Source organism: Carettochelys insculpta, chromosome 6 (genome assembly GCF_033958435.1).
Source record: "Carettochelys insculpta isolate YL-2023 chromosome 6, ASM3395843v1, whole genome shotgun sequence".
Taxonomy (NCBI): Eukaryota; Metazoa; Chordata; order Testudines; family Carettochelyidae; genus Carettochelys; species Carettochelys insculpta.
Genome location: NC_134142.1, coordinates 116,126,426 through 116,147,750, shown reverse-complemented (window position 1 = coordinate 116,147,750; position 21,325 = coordinate 116,126,426). Strand labels below are relative to the sequence as shown.

The 21,325-nt window shown below is 45.6% G+C and overlaps 1 protein-coding gene across 1 annotated transcript; it reads right to left on the bottom strand.

Annotated features, from left to right (window-relative positions):
- Positions 1-42: 42 nt before the first annotated feature.
- Positions 43-9,561, bottom strand: LOC142015138 (spexin prohormone 1-like). The gene is made up of 5 exons (XM_074998557.1): positions 9,486-9,561; positions 9,297-9,374; positions 9,151-9,208; positions 2,521-2,598; positions 43-128 (listed from the first exon to the last, which is right to left on the bottom strand). Exons 1-5 carry the CDS (start codon positions 9,519-9,521, stop codon positions 43-45), a joined length of 336 nt encoding a protein of 111 aa, XP_074854658.1. The 5' UTR covers positions 9,522-9,561.
- Positions 9,562-21,325: the final 11,764 nt, after the last annotated feature.

Sequence of the window (21,325 nt, the reverse complement as noted above, 5' to 3'; positions counted from 1 at the left end):
CATGATGAGAAAGTTGCAGCAGATGAAGCGAATCTATTTGTACTAGCCCAGGGAGTTAATGTCCAAATTTTGAGCAGCTGGTCTTCTTCTGGTGTTCATCAATTTCACTGGACTTGAATTTTTATAACCTAAATTAAAATATATATATATATTCACTATGCATGTTCCTAGTATGAAAACATATACAATGTTTAACGTCTATGATTAGGTGTTATGGCCTGTTCAAACTCCCATTGAAGTCAAAGTTTTTCCATTGATTTCACTAGGGCTACATCTACACTTGCATTCCTCTTTCAAAAGAGAAATGCAAATAAGGGAAATCAAAAATGCCAATGGACAATTGTTTATATATCTCATGATTCATCTCATAATCTCTTTCCAGAAAAGATTCTTTTGAAAGAAAAGAAGCAGTGTAGACTGGGTTATTTCGAAAATAACCCCCATCTTCACAAGAACCCTTCTTGATGGGGTTTATTTTCAAAAGAACCGAGTCTACACTGCTTCTTTTCTTTTGAAAGAATCTCTTCTGTAAAGAGATTATGCAAATGAAGCATGAGATATGTAAATCTGTGCCTCCTTTGCATTTTTGATTTCCCTCATTTGCATTCCTCTTTCAAAAGAGGAATGCAAGTGTAGACATAGCCTAGGAGTTTGACTGGCCCCTAAATCAATAATATAAACCCACCTACTTTAGATATAAAGCTCCATCCCACCAAATCTGGGCTACTATTTCATCCGTGTCAATCTGGTCTTGAAAACTTATATGAATCTAAACCAATTTTATAAGCTAGAAAGTGTGTCATTGATCTTTTCCTGAAGATTATAGGTGTATTCATGATCTCGCCCCTTGCCCCAGCTGCTCTAGCCTATTCTGTCTACAGCAGCCATAGTTGGTGGGAGGCTGATGGGAGACAAGTTGCTCTTCCAGGAGATTTGGTTTGCTTTACTTTTTTATCAACATCCCCCCCCCAAAATACACTGAGCAAAGGTAACAAAAACAGAGAGAAAAATAAACCCAGTCATTCTTTTCTAGACAACAGTGAGTTGCTAGGTGACCTCAGCTTGGACTCACACTTATTTTCCTATGGTAAGGTCTGTCACAAACACCATTCTTGGTGCTGCCATTAAAAGGCCATATCCTCCTTGCATTCACTCATTCCTGACCCATTGTAATTCGCTGCTGATTTCCTCATCCAATCCTCAATCCAGGAAAGCATTGAAGCACATATTTTAATCCATCCCTAATCAGGACAGCAAGTAAGTGTGGGCTGTTGTGCTTCTGGGCACATGTTCTGATGATAATGTCCATGGACCCCTAACTGGAGACAGGCTTGTGGTAGCACTTCTGCTGGGAGATAGGGAAAAGCGGGGTGTCTGCTGCTGCATAATAGTGAGAGAAGCTAGTATTCTAACAGTGTAATAGTAACTGTAAATATCGTAATAACGAGAGAAGCTGGTATTGTAACAGTGTAATAGCAATTGTAAATATCATACTAGTGAGAGAAGATGGTAGTGTGAATGTGGCTTCCTGGCAGCAATCAGAGAACTGAGGTTATGGGTCTGAAATCTCCCTGTTCGGGCTGCCACTTTTTAATTTTTGCCTGTGAATGAAAATCCTGGGTGAAATCTTGGCCCTATTGAAATCAGTGGGAAAACTGCCACTGACTTCAAAGGGGCCAGATTTCACTATTGTGTTGCCACAACAAAAATGGGATATGATGTTGCATTAGTGCACTGTGCTCTGTCTCTCTGCTGTGATGCAGCATTGCAGTGCCATTTCCTGTAATCCTACAGCTGCTTGATGGGGATGATTGTAATGTCACAAACTGAGCAGATCATTTCCACAATAGCCTTCACAGTGTGTCAATTTGGCATCATCCTGGGTCCGAGAATTCTACCTGCATAGCTACATGTACGACCCTGCCCGTTACCACCTCCCTCGTTACTTTTGTGTGTACAACACTGCCGCCACTCCACATCAGCTGAAATCCTTGTCAGTTCCTTCATCTCCTCTTGTCTTGACTCCTGCAACTCCCTTCCCTCTGCCTTGCCCCAGTCCCACTTCTGCAGCTTCCCAGATGTACAGAGGATTGCTTCCTGCCTTTTTCCAAGTCCAAAATAAATACTTCTATTTAAATTTTTACTTTTTGCTAAGAATTGGTTGAACGTCCTCTATGTGCATGGGATTTTCCATGGCACGCTATGCTGGGCTAACTCAACTCCCATCAAAGTCAATAGTTCCCTGGCAGCAGGTTCAGACAAACATTGAACACTGGGGAGAATCCTGCCTGTGCTTTGTTCTAGCCCCCAGATTTGAATGAGTTTGCAAAGAAAGAGACAGATCCTCAGGTAATATAAATTGTCCGACGGCTCTATGGCAATTTACAGCAGCTGAGGATCTGTCCCCAGGCATCCCAGAACTGCATCCTGGAACAAGAAATTTGTCTGACTGGGAAACATTTTAAAACTGATATATAAATGCTTACGGCAAATTTAATTGCATTATATTTTTAGAATTACTTTTTAATACTGCATTCAAGTCTTCCAGGTCAAACTTGTAATAGTGCTCTTCATTATCAGAAGCATACCTTCTACCATCTGTTAAAAATGGAAAAAAGAGAGAAGTCATCAGAGAAGATGTTTTTTCAGTACATCATTCAAAACAATTCACAGGTATGGATAGTTTATCATAAATATCCAGTGTGCATGTGAGAAAGCCAAACTGAATCCAGACAAAGCTATGATTTGATGAGCTAAGGGAGAAAGCAAAGAACTCCTGTATCGTGATACTGATTCCCTTTTGGAATTGGACAGGTCACTTGTCTTCTCTGACTTGGTCTCCACTAGTCAAAAAGCACTTCACCAAAAAAATTGAGCTTATGATGCCTGTACAATGCCTTGTGTCCACACAGACAAATCTTGGCTGTTTTTGGTGCTGGGACAAAGTGCATTCTACAATGCAGTACTTTGTACATGGAAATTACCCAGGCATCTCTGCTCCCAGCAAAGCTGCTCAGTGCTATGGGAAAGAAGCTGCTATGCCCGCCCCGCCGCCCCTTCCCCAAATGCATTAGGTACAGTACAGCCAGGGCTTTAAACAATATTGTATATGGACACAGTGAAACAGTTTAGGCCAAAAATATTCATGTGTGGAAATATCAGACTGTTGCAAGGCTACACAAGAAAATGAACCATTTTGTGGTATCATATCGCTGCATAATTTCATTGTTTCATATAAATATATCGCCACTGGAACAAAATCTGGAGTCTAGCTGAAGATCTCTTAGAATTGGTCAGGAGAAGCTGGAGTGCAAAAGTCATTGTAAATATCTCTGGCTGTGGCCACACTAGGGAGTGACATCAAAATGGTTTATCCCTATCCATTATTTCAAAATAAGCTATTTTGAAATAAGTGGTATGGAAGCGACTACACATGAAATGTGGACTGACGCTGTGAGCTGCAACATTGAAAAGACTCCGAGTCATTTCGAAATGAAGCGGCTACACAGTCACAGCTTCATTTCGAAATAACAGCGCAGAAGATGGCAAGGGCGAGGTTGAATGGCTGACAAGCCCTTCCTGGAGCATGGGTGAGCCAACCCCTGAAAGGGCTCCTCCCAAACACATCGCCCGTGCACATGATGAGGACCCTGGCCGCTTGCAGCACGCGACCTCCAGCACAGCACTTGGCAGAGCCTTGGTTAGCCACCACAACACTGCCTGCCATGGAACTGCAGCACTTCACTGACGGGGAAACCTTGGACATTGTGGCCAGCCTGATGGCCACCTTGACAGCATGCCATATGAGGCTATGTGCTGCCTGACACGTGGCCAACTTCCTGCAGGTTCCCCCCACCGTGCATCCAGAGCACCCCCTGTTCCAGCCCCACCGTCGCCTCTGGCAGTACTCCACCAGAGGGGAATGGTGGGATGACATTGTCCTAGGAGAGTGGGACAATGACCAGTGGATCCACAACTTCCGGATGACCCTGGCCACCTTCATGGAGCTATGCCATTGTCTGGCACCAGCACTTCGTCACCAGGACACCCCATGCGACCCATGCTCGCTCTGGAGAAACAAGTGGCCATCACTCTGTGGAAGCTGGCTACCCTGGACAGCAACGGCTCGGTCGGCCACCAATTTGGGGTGGGGAAGGCCACCGTTGGGGTTGTCATCCTTGAGGTAAGGCACCCGGGGCCCTGTGGAGGGGGGGTCCCAGGGAGCGGGGCCCCCCCATATGCTACCACACATTCATGGGTGCCTGTGCTCTCTACCCTACAGGTTGTCACCACCATCAACAGGATCCTCCTGGGCCGCCTGATCCGCCCTGGGGATGTGGACGCTGCCATGGCCGGCTTCCAACAGCTGGGATGCACAACTGCATCGGTGCATTGGACAGCACCCACATCGCCATCCAGGCCCCACCACACAGCCAGGGATGGTACATCAACCGAAAGGGCTACCACTCCGTCGTCCTCCAGGCCCTCGTGGATGCCCGAGGACATTTCATGGACATCTGTGAAGGTCCTACAGAACTTGTGGCTCGGCCGCAGGATGGTAGAGGTCATCTACCTCCCCCCCATGGGAGCTTCCGGTGGGAGACATGACCATGCCCCTGTGCATCGTCACCGATGCCACCTACCCACTCCAGGTCTGGCTAATGCGCCCCTACAGGGGACACACCAATGAGAACCAGGACCTCTTCAGTGCTCACCTCAACCATGCCAGGAACACCGTGGAATGGGCATTCAGCCATCTGAAGGTGCGTTTAAGGTGCCTCCTGATGTGCCTGGAGGTAGGCCTGCCCAGCGTGCCCGCGGTCATGGGTGCCTGCTGTGCACTGCACAACCTCGTGGAGAGCAAGCAGGAGCTCTCTGTGGCACACTGGGCAGCTGAGGCCGTGCCTGGCTATGAGCAGCCAGGTGCAGTCCTGTGTCGCCAGGTGCACTGGGACAGGGTGCATGTGCAGGAGGCCCTCCGGGAGACCTTTGCCCCAGGATTCCCACGACCTGGCCCAGCTCACTCCATGCAACTCCCCCCCAACCCCTGGGCCTCACCCCTGCCCCACCAGTACCACCCTTGCCATCCCCACCCGAGGCAGGACAAGTACACTGTTAAATAAATTCAACTGCTATGTTTGGAACATAAAGAACATGTGACTATTTACTGGGGGGGAAGGGTGAACTATTTACATGGGGGGCGGGGGTGAACTATATACATTGGAAGGCGGGGGGGCCTCAAGCCTCTGTCAGAGTGGCTGGTTGGGAGCCGCGACGGCCCCTGGAGCCACGACTGCCCTGGGTCCAGGGACTATGGCCGGGCCAGGATGGGGCAGATGGAACAGGGTGGTAGGGCTCCCTGGAGTATCTAGGGGCTCGGACTAGCGGGGAGGAGGGAGGGGAGCCATGGATGGGCAGAGCTCACCTGGCCACAGCCAGTGTGCCAGATCCTGCCGCTTGGCAGGGGTCATGTTGGCTGGGAGCAGAGCTGCAAGGGCGGGGGGGTGGAAGGGGCGCGGGGGGGCTGGGGAACAGGGAGGAGCTGGGGAAGAGGGGGACAGGGAAGAGGGGGAGGCTGGGGCAGAGCGGGGTGGTGGGAAGGAAGTCGGGGCTGGGGCAGAGGGGAGTGCTGTGGGAAAGGCCATCCATGGGGCGGGCAGCTGGTCCAGGCGGTTGGCAACAGCCTGGATTAGGGTGTTGAGATACCCGGCCACCCGATCCCAGGCCTCCCACTCCATGGAGAGCCATGCCTGCAGCAAGTGTTTCTGCTCCCACCATGCAGTCGTGTGGGCTGCTGCCAGATCATTTGCCCAGCTGTGGCAGCGGCTCCTCCCACCACAGTGCCCAGTCTGGGGCGGTGTCACCCCTTCACCCTCCTCTGCTGCTGCAGGGCTCCCAGCACATCCAGGGGTCTGGGGTGGCTGGCAGATGCCGAGGCTGTGAAGACATAAGGCAAAAGGGTGGTGCCCCGTCATTCATGAACCTGGGTACCGTGGGCCAGTGGCCTTGTCCCCACCACCATCCCACCCTGCTTGTGGTGAGGGGCTCTGGGGTGGCCGGTCTTCTGTGGGGTCCGTCAACGTGGGGCCATTAGAGTGGTTGCCCCAGCCCTCCCAGGCTTCTGACCCTCATGGCAGCCCATGGCCCCATGCAGGCCCCACCCAGCCGCAATGGCGGCCATCCCCGGGTCCCTGGCCTGTGGCCATTTGCACAGGCCTGTACTGGCTGCATCAGGGACTGCCCCCTCCCCCGCACGACCAGGGCACCCCACGCCCGGTCTTACCTGAGGGTTCCTTGGCTGGTTCAGGGGAGGCCTGCATGGAGGTAGCCTGGCTAGGGCCCTCAGAGGGCTTGGCCATGCACAGTGCTCCCTCACTCCCGCTGTTGCTGTCCCTGGTGCCAGCAGGTACTTCGGAGCCTGCTGTTGGGGGGCAGGGGCATTGAGGGTCCTGGCTGGGGCTCCTCGCCCTGTCCCTCTGGCTCCACCGTGTCCAGGGTCTCCTCGGGTGGTGCAGCCTCCCTGGGTCCCAGCAGCTGGTGGAGCTCCCTGAAGTAGGGGCAGGTGTCCGGTGCTGCCCCTGACTGCCTGGCTGAGTCTCTTGCTCGGGCATAGCCCTGCTGCAGCTCCTTCACTTTGGAGCAGACCTGGTTGGGGATCTGGAGGGGGTGGCCCCTTGCAGCGAGGTTGCTGGCGAGGTGGGCGAAGGCGTCCACATTCCTCTTCCACCCCTCTGTCCTGAGCAGGATGTCCTCCTCCCCCCACCCAGACAGCCAGAAGGTCCCAGACTTCACTTCCAGACAGAGCCCCCCCCCGCCCCCTTTGGAGGCTGTCAAGAGCCCTGGGAGCCCTGCCTCCCGGACCCCTTGGCTCCACGGGGATCCTGGGGATCTTGGGCTGCTGGCCATCTGACCAGCCACAGTGGGGTGTCGCTTTCTTGGGGGTGCTAGGGAGTGTCATCTGGCCACCTCGTGCTCCTATGGCTGCCAGCACACTCAGCTTCCTGCATGGGGTTTGTGTGTCCCTGCAGCTTTAAGGCACCCGCAGCTGACAGCCACAGGGCTCTGGCTGCCGGTGGGAGGGGCTGGCTCTGTGGAGGACTTTTGATTTCGAAATGGAAGCCAGGGAGCGGCTACACACATTTAATTTCTAAATTAAAATCAAAAGGAGGCGTGTTCCCAACACGGGAGTGGAATAACCATTTCGAAATGAACGCCTTTTAATTTCAAAATTAATTTTGAAATGAGCAATTGCTGTGTAGTCGCTCTCCTGCTCATTTCGAAATTGCCCCTCATTTCGAAATGAGCTGCTAGTGTGGCCACAGCCTCTGAGTTTTCTTGATTCTGCACCATTTGAATATTGGACTGCATCTCTGGCACAGAGTATGATAGTTCAAAGATTTCTCTAACTTGTACCCATTGCCAGCAGCATCAATGGGTCATTCTGATAACAAGAAATCTCAGGGAACATGGAAACTGTGCTAATCTCCTCTTTCCTCCAGCTATGTCTCCTGCACTGGCCACCAGGAGGAGGCTGGGTTGGAATTTTAAAAGCTATTATAGTGGCCTTATTGGCTTTATGACATCCATGACTCCCCCCAACACACACTGAGGAATACTGTGGCTGGGTAAACCAGCCTTACCAATTGCCAGGCCCACTGATGGAGATGGAGGGGGTAAAGGGGGCAATTGCCCCCAGGCCCAGCATTTCAAAGGGGCCCAGAGCTCTGTTTGCCCTAGAGGCCAAAACTCCAGGCTCCTTTGAAATGCTGCTCTGGGGGTGGTTCAGAGGGAAAGGGGAGAGGGGGAGACCCAGGGCTGACTGCCGTAAGCCTTGCCCCTTCCAACTTTGGCCCCACTCCTCCTGGGAGCAAAGAGCTGGGCCTTCCTCCCACCTTGCCCCCAAGGTCTGCAGCACCTCTCAATGCCACTGCCAATTAAAGTAGGTCCAAAGTGTCATAGTAATGGAAGGATCTAAGCCTATAGCTATGCTTCACCTCTGAAACATTTTGATTTTTTTATTTATTCAATCCAAGATTGTTATTTACCTAGATTAATGTCTCAACCAGTACTCACAGAAAATAAAACTTCTTAAATCTCTGAAACCTGATTTACTTACTCTGAGAGCTCACAATAATTATGAGTGAATCCTTTGTTCATCACTCTCAAGAAGCATATTGTTCCCGTGGTACCATTTATAAAATTTTTCCAAGCCTGAAAGAGCATTTCAGACCTTGGCATGGTTATCTCCAAATACCATCTGAATAGTATAGGCAGACATTGGGTAGGTGTAAAGCTAAGTCTCCGTATTTCAGGACCTTTTATTAGTCATCAATTCAGATGGCCTGTTTTCAAAGACTTAAATAAATCATGCTGCCTACTCTGTGATATTCTGCTCTGAAACAATGGCAAATTTCCTTATCCAGTTGCCCCCCACTTGCTATACCTTGTCTTTTTCTAGTTAGTTAAAGTAGGTGATTGCTTATTTTGACTCTCAGAATCAACAAAACAAAATATTTGTTTACTGACTATAATTATAAAAAAATCTGAATTGAAAGTGAATTTAAAATCCCACATTGGCGTGTGTGTGGTCATTCTACACATACAGACATTTGCATGAGGATAGAATAATTTGTTCTCCAGACTGGACTCTCTCAATAAAATTGGTTAAACCTATCCAGTACAATGTGCTTTTACACTTTTCATCAAACTCTTTTTGGTTGGACTTTACGACAAGTACATGGAAAGGTTCAACTATCACAAAATTAAAACACTATTTTTCTGCCAATAACTATTGTACAATTTTCCAATTCACTAGTGTTTGTAATTGTAAATAATATGTCATGTAAAAGAAATATATAACCAAGCATGAAATGACTATAGAATTAGTGGAAAATTAATTTTTAACATAATTTGTGTGTTACATAAAAAATTACCAGTACTTTGGTATTACAATATTTTTACAGAGTAGATTTATCTGTATGCTTCTGGGTGATACAACTTCATATGATAAGAGCTATGTTAATTTATCAGTGTTTTTATTTAATGTGGTATTTTTAAAAAGACACATCAATTCAGTTTCATAACTAATTTTTAGTCCAATTAAGCATTTAATCTCCTGGTGAAAATGATAGGCTGTTGATTCTAACTTACATCGTCCTTTGAGGTATAGTATTGATTGTGGGCCCCAATTTCTTGTTATTAATTTGTTCTGCAAATTGTAAAAACAAAGTAGAAATTATTCAGCTAAAAATGAATCCTATCAAAGTCTTGCAGAGGTATTTTTACCCAAATTTTACCTTTGGAGCACACCAAGATTCAACTATCAGAAAAACCATGAAGATGGCACAGGCGCAAACCACTGCAGTTTTAGTTCTCTGTAAGAAAATAATTTAAAAATTATATCTTTGTCTTGCATAATATATTTAGCAAAACAGAGCAATAAATATTATAAATCAGATTTCATGCACACTCTGCATTCTCCTTACCATTTCAGCAAGTCTGCTGTCACTCTCTTCTATCATCCAAATGTTGTCAAAGATTTGGTTTGGTTCTCTCTCTGTGGAAAAGAGCTTGAGCGGCTGATGATCATAAAACAGGAAAACCTCAGTTCAGTTGGGCACATCTGCAGTCAGCTTTAAAGGCAACAATGTATACATGCAGTTTAGTATGCGAAAATTAGGTATACAGTGTCTACTTTCCTTTGTGATCAAAACAACAAAATTATGGTATCGGGCTCTTTTATGCCAGGGTAGTTAATGACAGTTTGTTCCCGTGAGATCTGGAAATAACCTGTACCCAAACGAAAAAAATGCAAGACAAAAGTTGCCTAAATGTCAAGCATTGTCAGTAGGTGCTGCAAATGTTTAATTTGCATCTTACGCCCTGTTTTCTACCATAGTTAACATCTGATGGGGGAGGTGTGGGGAGGAAGGGCGTGGGGGGGCTTATGTTGAGAAAGAAAGTTTCCTGTTCATTCATTGTTTTATACATTCATTTTTCCATCAGCCTCTTCTGTTCTCTTTGATTGTACTGTGCTCATTACCACAGCTCCTACGTAGCTCTGCAAATTTTGTTTTACTAGTTTGTTGCTCGAACCCTTCATGGGAGTCATTATTCGTTTTTTATGCTCTATGACGTTAATGCTGTATGGCATATACAATATTCATTTGGAGTATTTTATTTCACCTCTTTGGTGTGTTTGTTTCAGTCCTTTAGATCATGTTATACATTCAATGACTTGAGACAGTTACACGATCATTTCAGGTGTTCAGGTTCATTAGGAAACAAGCTAGTTCCAGGTATATCTGTTCCCATAATTACACTGAGATGGACGTGCCACTGGTCCTTTTATGATTTTAAGCTTATTAATGGTAAGATGAAACACAGCAACATGTGAATTAATCTCCTATATTTACAAGACTTTCCAGAATTATAAATGTGTTTCTACCGCAAAAGGAAAGAAAATTGAATTCTTATAAACTCGTAAATGAAAACAATGGCAAGTATTATAGTAAAATACGCTGGCCAGAGTAAAAGAAAATGAGGGGACTGAAATTCAAGTTGCAAAATCTGCAGCACTTTATTTCCTCCACTATAGGTAGAAGTCCTAGCTTTGGGCTGTGTCTGAACTCTACAAATCTTTAAGAATAATGCATAACATATGGTCCAATTCTCATTGACAAAAAGGCTACTTCCTACAGCTCTAGCAATGTAACGGGGCCATAAAGTAGGTGTATCTATCTGCTGCTATGTTCAAGTCTTTTAATGCTGCCAGTAAGGTGTAGAGTTGTCTCAATGAAAATGACATTCAGGCTCATGTGTATGTGATCAGATAAAAATTTAGTAGCTCTCTCAAAACTCCCATTCCAGTGAACTGGTATTTTGGATTCAGAAGGATCCTGAGAGAATAAGAAAAGGAGTGGTGGGCCATATCAGGGGCAACATGAGGGGCACATGCTCCCCAAACACATAGGTGGGAGAGGCCAGGAGCTGGCCCTCAGCAGGCAGGGCCAGAGCCTCTGGGCAGCCTGGAGGACTAATGGGGGGTTGGCGGGGGTGGTGCCCACAGCAGAGGTCTGCCCCTCCCCCACTGCATTCACTGGCAGTGGTGGAGTAAGTGAAGCAATGCAGTCCCAGCTTGCTCTGCTCCTCCAGTTGTGTCGGGCTGGAGAGGAGTGGGACTGCCCCATGCTCACTAGTGGGAAGCAGAGCAAAGTAGCCAGCTGAATGAGCTGGGGCCATGTTGCTCTGCCTCCCCCACCAATGCTGGTAAGTATGAGGAGCCAGACCCCTACCGTGCTAGTTCCCCAGGCCACATCACTTGGGAAAGAGGCAGGGTGACGGCAGAGCAGGTGCAGGGAGGAGTGGGAACTGGGGTGGACAGGAGTTGTTCCAGCCCTTTCCTGGACTGTTGGGGAAGGTCAGGTGGCCAGAGTCACCCTCTCCCCAGTCATCCCTGGCGAAATTTTGTACTGGTTAACACCCTGTGTAATGCTGAAGTCACCTGCATTGCGCTAGTTGGAAATCAGCGCTGAATTTAGCTGAGCTTGTTCAGAAGCTGCAATACTGACAAATGGAATACCAACCAGCAAATTGACAGATTAATCAGGCACATTAAATTATAAGCAAGAAAATTTAGTGAGGAAAACTTGTATGGCTTTTAACAGTACATAGGGCCTGACCTGACTTAATGGCGGCATCTTTTCTCTGCAACGATCTAACAGTTTTGCATTTAGGAACAAATTTTTGACAGCAGCAGGGGCTTGAGAATCTATACCAATGAGTTCCACCACAGTTTGGGAGTGAGACACTGTGTGGTAGCCCATGCAACTTCTGTGCCCCAGATCTGTAGCTGGAGCAATAATCAGTGGATCTCCATAGTCTCAGAACCACTAAGCTCCACTCATACCCAACCTTCCCCTCCCCTGCCTTCAAAAAGTAACCTGTGGGCTGAGGCCTAGGAGCTCATCTACATCTGTTCTTGGCAAAGCAGATTTGATTCCCTGGAATGGGCTTTCCAGATCCTGCCCTTTCACCCTTTGGAAGGCAACTTCACCAGTTCCTCTGCCTTTTGGACCTTCCTCATCAAGATCTCCAATTGGGCAAAGCACATAAGTACATGTTTTAATATAGGCATACACTTTAGTCCAACTCTGTTCAGCTAAGTACACCTTTCTGTGAAGCTAGGACATAGGTTTGCTCCTTAAAATGTAACCTTCCAAAGTTTTCTTTTGTTTTTGTTTTTTTTTATAAATCTTCATCTAAGCCATCGTCAAACATGTTTTGAATAACCTTTTTTTATGTTCCCTAATTATCTTATATTAAAGTTATATCCAATTCAAGACTTTGAAATGTGAATACATGTCCTTCAGTTCTAATGTATTGCTAATATTATGATAGGTTGCCATTGATGCTGTTTACATAGTATTTTTCTCTAGCACTGATTTTATGTAATTTACTCCTTGCTTTTTTCGTTTTGTTTTAACCAAATTACTTGCTTTATTCTGTATTCAATTACAGCTTCAGATAATTATTATCCAGTCCATGATAACTGAAAGGCTAATCGCTGCATAAGCTGAAGCAGCTTATTCAAGCTGTTCAGGAGAAATAGGGGGGATTTTACAGCAATTTCCCTCTCCAACACAGAGTTTACCTTTGAAAAGATTGGCTTAATGGCTTTACCTCTTTGCTCATTATTAAAAAGCTTATGCGTATTTAACGTGTTTTCTTTTATATTTTCAGGTGCTGCTAAATGTGGAGAGGTATCCATTTAACTTTTTGGAGAGGCTGGATTGTCAATCTCTGATTGAGGTGCTTATCCCTTGAAGAAAAGACTGGTTCCAGATGCAACTAACTTCCAGAGGCCCACTAAAAATGAAAAAGTGGATCAGAGAAGGTGCTAGGAAGATGATAGCCATGCAGTGACCCCAGGTCTAGGGATAGGTAAGGTTCTGAGTTTTTCCAAGCCAGTTTGTCCATCACTGCTCAAGATATAAATTGAGCAAATTTAAATAAATAAAAATAAGAGAGGGGATCCTTGATATATGTTGGGGATAGGGACCATAAAGCTGCAACTTAAAGTGAATCGATGTATAGTGAGGAATTTTCACCCATAAGAAGTAAGGTAACTAGAGAGGGATAGGAACTGTAAAAGAGTAAATTTTATCCTTGTGACCATTTAAACCTCAATGTACCACTCTCCTACCATACCAGACATTTAAAGCATTTTAAGCAACATATAAAGAAATTATCCGAACACAAAGTATACTTTTAAACCATTTTTATCCTATGTTCAGTACGAGACAGAGAAGAGTTGCAGGAGATGCTGAGAGGGCATGCTAATTTTCCATTTCCTAAAAGATGAAACAACTTAAGTGAGCGGAATTGTTACATCGTGTTCCTCAAAGATTTAATGGTGTAAGTGCAAAACAACTTATATCGGAGTGACTTTTATCGAGGACTGACTGTATCACAAAGGAAAAATTTTAGTCTTTTCACTCAGCTCTAATGATTTACAGAATTTAAGCTAATGGAATATAGACAATACAATAGCATGAAGGAGTGCCCTATTGCTACCTCTCAGATCATCTCCTTTCTTTCCTGAATAAGCTCTTCCACAGCCTGGCTGATATTTCTGAAACTAAATTGACAAGATTAAAATCTGGCCTCTGACAAGTCTCCTATACTACAGATAATAAAAGGAAGATTTACAGATAGCTGCTCAGGCATTCAGCTGTTTCTTAAAGAGAAATGTAATAGAGGTAGTCTGGGAAGCAGCTGTTACATGTCAAGTGATCTATCAATCGTGCTAGAGCTAGAAACTCTGGGAAATCTCTTGCATAAATTTACTGTAAATTAGGTGATTAAAAGTTATTGTAGGTTTACGGCTGGTAAGCTGCTTAACTCTTTCTTAGCTCAAGATGATCTCTGAAACTTGTGAAATGGTTCCACACTAGTCACATAAAACTGTTGCCTTTGTGGCTCAAACATTTATACAGTATACAGGGCCTTGAAGGATTGTTTCCATTAAGCTGAAAAATAGATTGCATGGGTCAGATCTGTTATTGGTATAATCTTGTTTATTGATGAGTGGTGTATAAAAAGTCCTGACTTCCTGAATATAGTAGCACAAACAACAAATTTGGCTACATCTCAACTTACCTGGAAGGTCAACAGATGCTATGAATTTTTGGTATGCCAGTTGTGTACCAAAAACTGACTTTGAAGAAGTCAATTTCCTCAGTTGTCTTCATGGCAGAAGGTCGACTGGAGTGCTCCTCCTATCGACCTTCCTTAATCCTTATGGTTTGTTAGAAGTTCCAGGGTCAATGTAGATCCTGGAATGTGCTGTTCCGCACACGCACAAAATGGCATCCCGGAAGATTGAACCTAAGTAGTTGATCTTCTGGAGTTAGTGTAGATGTAGCCTGAAGTTTCCTTGCTCAAAAATCCCCAAAGGTGCTCCTCCAGCTGTTTCAGTTCTCAAAAAGCTCTGGCCTTCTACTCCTTCTCAGGGTCACCACCACTGCTCATTCTCACAACTAGTCACTAATGTCTTACTAGCCCATGTTTTTGCACCCAGAGGAATACCTGCTAGTGTGCCTGGCTTATGTGTAATATTTAACAACCCCACTACTACCCTAGTTCTAATCTAATCTATGAGGCCTTCCCTCATACCCAAGCCCTGCAAATGTCATCCACTCACAAGCCACTTTCTGCTTTATTAATTTGTGTTCTCTTTCAATGCTACTGATGCTGAATTGAAGGGATTTTGATTGTTTGTTATGAATACAGCAGTAAAGCCTGATGAATTGTGTAACCTTCTCCAGTGAAATACAGCAAGCTGTCCTGTAGCACCTTAAAGACTAACAATATAATTTATTTATATAAATGTATAATTTATAAGGGAAAGTGGGGAGGGCTTGGGGCAGAAGGGAGCTGCAGGGGGAGGCACATGGCTGGTGATTCCCCAGAGGTCCCCTTACAAGTTGGCACTGTTGCTAAGCCAGCTACAACGGTGCCATGTGACTATTCTTCTTTCCAGGTAACATTGTAAACAAGAAGCAGGGAGCATTATCTCTTGCAAATTATATTGTTAGTCTTTAAGGTGCAACAGGACTTCTTGCTTTGTTTTGCAAAGATGCAGACTAGTACGATGACTACCACAGGGGACAACAGAGTAATGGTGCTAACAATGTTTCATGATATGAAGGTTGTTTACCACACAAAAGCAAGCAATGTTTGGCACACAAAAAAATAAATAAAGAGTAGCAGCTATTAGGCTCGTGCAAAATGTGCAGTCCTGGGGGAGTAGTGAAAACACTTGTATCTTCCTATTTTTTGTCAGAAATTGATTACTTGCTGCTTGTCTCAGTATATATCTTCACTATAGCTAACATAATTAACTCTTCACATATTAGCATAGATTTAGTGAGAGAAGCTACGCTGCCAATAACAAGAGCTTCTGGGTGCACTCAAATGGCATTTTATTCATACATGGCACAAAGACCTGTGGGAGGGCTCATCCCTTGGATCACAGTACAACAGTAAAATGATATCATCTGTGAGTTTGTTCCCAGTTAATTATATAGGAGTTATCTTCCATTGTGGGCATGCAAGGGAAAAAAAAAAGGTGTTGTTAGATGAGTGAACATAGCCTATGTCCACATTGCAGAGGCTTCATGGCAGCAGGTGACAAATTTTGGTAAGTAAGGCCTGGTCTAGACTAAAATGTCAGCTCAAACTAGCTATGTTGCTCAGGGCTTTGAAATTTCCACATTGGTGAATGATGTAGTTAAACTGACCTAATCCTTGTGTAGACAGTGCTAGGTTAACAGTATCATTCAATATTTTCATTAGTGGAGAGTATGCTCATAAAATCTGCAGATGACACCAAGCTGAGAGGAGTTACAAGCACATTGTACGACAGGATTAGAATTCAAAATTATGCTGATGAATTGGAAAAGTGGTCTGAAATTAACAAGATGAAATTCGATAAGTTGAGGACAATGTATTGCACTCAGGAAGGAAAAACCAAATGCACAACCACAGACTGGAAAGTAACCAACTACAGCAATGGTGGACAACCTGTGGCCAGTGGGCTGCATGCAGCCCATCAGACTTCTGTGTGTGCCTGGCAACATGTTTTCTTTACCATTGCCTGGGCTCAGAATTGCCAGATTCTGCAGGTTTCTGTCTGTGTCATTTTTTTTAAACTAGTATTACTAATGTGACATGCACTGAAAGCAAGGGCATATGAAGTGAAGAGCTTTGTCTACACTGGCAAGTTTTGTTGAGGAAAAGTGCATTTGTTCACAAAACTGTGTGAGTGTTCCACACTGCAACATGATTTTTGCTGGGGAAAATGGCCATTTTTTGTCTACAAAAATCTTCTAGCTCTACAAGGGACTTTTTGCTTTTCCCCTCCCTGTGTTGTCAACAAACATGCATTGTAGACACCACAAGGCATTTTTGTCATTGATTCTGGTCCCAGGAAGTGGTCCACAATTCCCAATCGGTTGCTGTGGTCACCCCATTGACCAGCTACTCTTCTAACCCCTTGCAAGCCCTGCAAAATTTAATCCCATTACTTGTTAGATAACGTCTTTCTGTGCAAGGTGATTGGAGAGGATAGTGACTGTCTGGCTTCATCCATGTGCTTGTCGAAGCATTTGATGCAATGCATAAAGTACACCACATAGAGAAAACCTTACAAATTGTGGTGCCCTGCACAGTCTGAGCACCTAGACAACAACTCCTCCCCCTCCCTCCCTCCTCCCCCCCGGTCCCTGCAGGCTAGCTCAGTGTGCAGTGGTCTCATGGCATCTTCCCAGGTACTCAGGCCTGGCCATCACACCAAATGCATCTGGTCAGTGTATGGAGAGAAAAGTCCATTCAGCCCCAGGTGCAAGTGACCCATAGGAACTGGGACACATGGAGGCACATTTCTCTATCCTTATGTGACAAGGGGTCTGAGCAGGACATGCTGCAGTGCAGAGCAAGGATTAAAGAACTGAGACAAGCCTGTGAAGTGAACCAATGCTCTGGTGCTTTACCAAAGACCTGATGGACACTATCCTCAATGGTGAGCTCACCTCCCCACCCATCACTGCCAAGAGCCCCAGAGAGACTTCAGAGGGCACAGAGGCAGTATGTAGAGGACCTACCCTGGAGGATGCAATCGTAGATAAAGTTGAGGTAGATGACAACCAGAGGTTCCTTCCGGAATTGCCAATTGTGTGTGGCAGACAGGAGCTGTTCTCCACTGCTGAGGGACATACCCAGTGTGAGCAGCCGCTTTCCAGGGACAAGGAAGCAGGCTATGAGATGCAGGGTAAGCGGCTGTGGCTTGTGGAGCGCAGGGCTGAGGGCATGGAAAAGTCGGGGGAGGTCTGTGCTTCTGTGACTTGGATCTATATATCAGAAATAGTCTTAAATTTGGTTTGTAGGGGAGGGGGTTGGTTGTTAGTTTGTCCCTTTTTGTTTGAACACATAGGACCTGCTTGGGGGCCTGAATACAGGTGCTTAATTAGCACACTTACATGTCATAGAACATATGTGTGCTCAGCTGTAGCAGTCAGTGAAGTTGCACCTGCACTGCTCCGCTACCAACCTCACCACCCAAAGTTATGGTTCATAAATACGGTTTTTGAAAGCTGGATTGTCCACTTTGGTACAACCCTGTTTACAAACATTTTTAAAACTTAGTTTCTTTCACCTATTTCTTCCTTTGCATCTCAACCCCTTGTGACTTCAGATGAAAGAGTAAAGTTATTGGGTTGGAGTGTGGGGAGGAAAAGTGCTGGAGCCCATCTCTTGCACCGAGAAACATGCTCATTTATCACCACAATCCAGCCTTAAGCCCCTACTCCAATCTTGATACCTGGGCTCTCTTAACCTCTTTCCTACAGCCCTCTTCCTCCTTTTGCCCTCCGCACCTGCCCACCATCTTCACATCCTGCTTTCCCCATCTCCCAAAGTCACCTCCAGCTCCACATCACACCCAGACTTGCCCTACAACTGCTTCTTGTTCCCAAACTACTTTCTACACCTTCCCATAGTGTGGGTGTGGCGGGGGGCCGGGGGGGGGTAGGAGTTTCTGAACATTTCCACTGGCAGGGAGGTGGCAATAGCCAGTCCCCCTGACGTCCCCAGTTCTGAAGGCCAGAGACAAGCAGCCTCCCCTGCACCAAACGCAAAGATGGCTGAGAAGGACCCTCGCAAGCACAGCCAGCAAGCAGCTGCAGGGTTGAGAGGTTACTAAGAGCCCATGGCCAGGCATCAGGGTCGCTGGGGAAAGTGCACACCAGGAGTCAGAGCACTGCTGATGCCCCAGGAGAGCAGGGGAGACTTTGGGGTAACAGGGCCAAGCAAAGAGTCCTTACCCTGTGCCCCATGGAGCAGAGTGACAATGGAGTCTGTGCCACAGCACCAGGAATCCTGTACCTGATACCTACAGCATTTCCTTTTGGAGGTGTCAGGGGGATGCACGTGTGTGTGTGCTGCTGTTCACTTTCACGGAGGCAGCTCACAGTGTGGTGCAGGGCATCTTGAATTCAGTAGTGTAGCTGGCAGCTCAAGCCTAAGCGGCCCAGTGAAAAGCGGTGTGCGAATGAATTACAACTCCCAGCACAGCTAGCAGCACATCTCTTGGCTGTGGCCAGGACTAGATTAACCCTTTGTAGGAGGACATTCTCTGGCCATTACACAACTTAAAATGAGCATGTTCTCTAATAGATCTGTGACATAATTATGAAGCAGTGTCAACCAGAGGATTTTAAGTGAGAACTTACTGCTTTTAATATTTTAGTTTTAGTGTACCATCACCACCTAGTGGACAATTGGGCTGCTCATTAGTAGATTCTTGCAAAAGAATATCGGAGGGGTAGCCGCATTAGTCTGGATCTGTAACAGCAACGAAGGGTCCTGTGGCACCTTATAGACTAACAGAAAAGTTTTGAGCATGAGCTTTCGTGAGCACAGACTCTCTTCATCAGATCTGATGAAGAGAGTCTGTGCTCACGAAAGCTCATGCTCAAAACTTTTCTGTTAGTCTATAAGGTGCCACAGGACCCTTCGTTGCTGTTGCAAAAGAATAGTTATGTCACAAAGGACACCCAACCTAAATTGTCACCCCCGGCCTTTCTTTCATTTGAAACAGTACAAATGTGATAAGATGAAAAATGCTACAAATATAAAGCCCTGTTATAAAATACAATTTTTTTAAACTAAACCCCTTGCTTTAAAAATGAGTTTTAAGACACTGATTCACTAAATGCTTATGCACTTGAGTGATTCTGGCAGAGGGTAACCAGGTCTGATGTCTATAAGTTATTTTTCCTAGACATTACATTGCTACTTAGAGTATATTTTTAGATTTAAAAAATAAGATTAGCTCCAGGGTTCTCAGTAGTTGAATGCTGATCTCTGTCTCATATCATGAACATAATTCACAGAAGCAAAATTATAGAATCATAGAGTTGGAAGAGACCTCAGGAGGTCACTGAATCTAACACTCTGCTGAAAGCAGGACCAATCCCAACTAAATCATCCCAGTTAGGGCTTTGTGAGCCAGGATTTAAAGACCTCTAGGGAAGGCGATTCTACCACCTCTTTAGGTAGCCCATTGAAGAGCTTCACCACTCTCCTAGTAAAATAGCTTTTTCCCGAACAGCCAACCTAGGCCTCCTGCATTGCAACTTGAGACCTTTGTTCCTCATTCTTTCATCTGTCACCACTCAGAACAGCCTCTCTCCATCCTCTTTGGCACCTCCCTTCAGGTAGTTAGTTGAAGGCTGCTATCAAATCCCTGCTCAGTCTTCTCTTCTGTAGACTAAATAAGCACACACCTCTCAGCCACTCTTCACGTCATGTGCTCCAGCGCCTTTATCATTTTTGTTGCTGTCCACTGGACTTTTTCCAATGCTTCCACATCTTTTTGTAATGGGAGGTTGGCTGGGGCCAGGGCAGAATTGGACACAACACCCCAGATGCAGCCTCACCAGTGCCAAATAAAGGGAAATAAGCACTTCCCTAGATTGGCTGGCAATGCTCCTACTAATGCACCCCAGTATGTGGTTACCTTTCTTTGCTACGAGGCACACTGTGGGCTCATATACAGCTTCTCATCCACTGTAATCCCTAGGTCCTTTTCTGTAGAACTGCTGCTTAGACAATCAGTTCCCAGGGCTTGGGATTCCTCCCTCCTAAATGCAGGACTCTGCACTCGTCCTTGTTGAACCTCATCAGATTTCTTTTGTCCCAAGCCTCCAATTTATCTAGGTTTCTCTGGACCCTATCACTCTCCTGTAGTGTATCAACCTCTCCGTCTAGTTTAGAGCCATCCGCAAATTTGCTGAGGGTGCAATCCATTCCCTCATCCAGGTCACCAATAAAGATGAACAAAGCCATCCCATAACCTACCTTTGGGATACCCTGCTTGATACTGGCAGCCAAACAGAGGCAGAGCCATTGATTACACCCAGTAGAACCTGAGGATCTAGACGGCTTTCTATCCACTTTACAGTCCATTTATCCAAGCCATACTTCTTTTACTTGCTTACTTCTTCCCTTTTTAAAAGATGGGCACTACATTTGCCTTTATCCAATCGTCTGGGACCTCTCTTGATTGCCATGAGTTTTCAAAAATAATGGCGCTGCAATCACATCACCCAGTTCCCTCAGGACCCTTGGATACTTTTGATCAAGCCCCATAGATCTGTGTATGTCCAGCTTTTCTAAATAGATCTTAATCTGTTGTTTTTCCACTGAGGGCTGCCCACCTCCTTCCCATACTGTGCTGCCTAGTGCAGCACTCTGGAAGCTGACCTTATCTGTGAAACAGAGGCAGAAAAAAGATTAGAGCACACCACCTTTTTCCACATCATTCTGTAAGGGTCCCACATCTTCCCTGATGAGATTTATTATTAATATACTTGTAGAAACCGTTCTTATTCCCTTTCACATACCTTGTTAGCTGCAACTCCAGCTGCACGTTCTGATTACAGCCTGCATGCTTGAGCAGTATATTTATACTCTTCCTTAGTCATCGGTCCAAATGGCCACTGCTTGTAAGCATCCATTTTTGCATTTAAGCTCATCAAAGGTTTCTCTGTTAAATCAGGCTGATTGCCTGCCACGTTTGCTTTTTTTTTAAAAACTGTACATGGGGGTGGAGCATTCCTATGCTTTTAATAGTTTTTTTTTTAAATACATCCTGCTGTCCAGGACTCTTTCCCTGCTCACATTAGCGTCCAAGGGGCCCTTGCCCATCATTCCCCTAAGGAGTCAAAGGCCAGTTTGCTGAAGTCCCGGGTCTGTTTCTGTG

Coding starts and splice junctions, on each gene's coding strand:
- LOC142015138 (XM_074998557.1), bottom strand. CDS start 9,521: ATGATAGAAGAGAGTGACAGCAGACTTGCTGAAATG. Junction 2,599..9,150: donor ACTATACCTCAAAGGACGAT/GTAAGTTAGAAT, acceptor CATTTTTAACAG/ATGGTAGAAGGTATGCTTCT. Junction 129..2,520: donor CTTGAATGCAGTATTAAAAA/GTAATTCTAAAA, acceptor ATTTTAATTTAG/GTTATAAAAATTCAAGTCCA.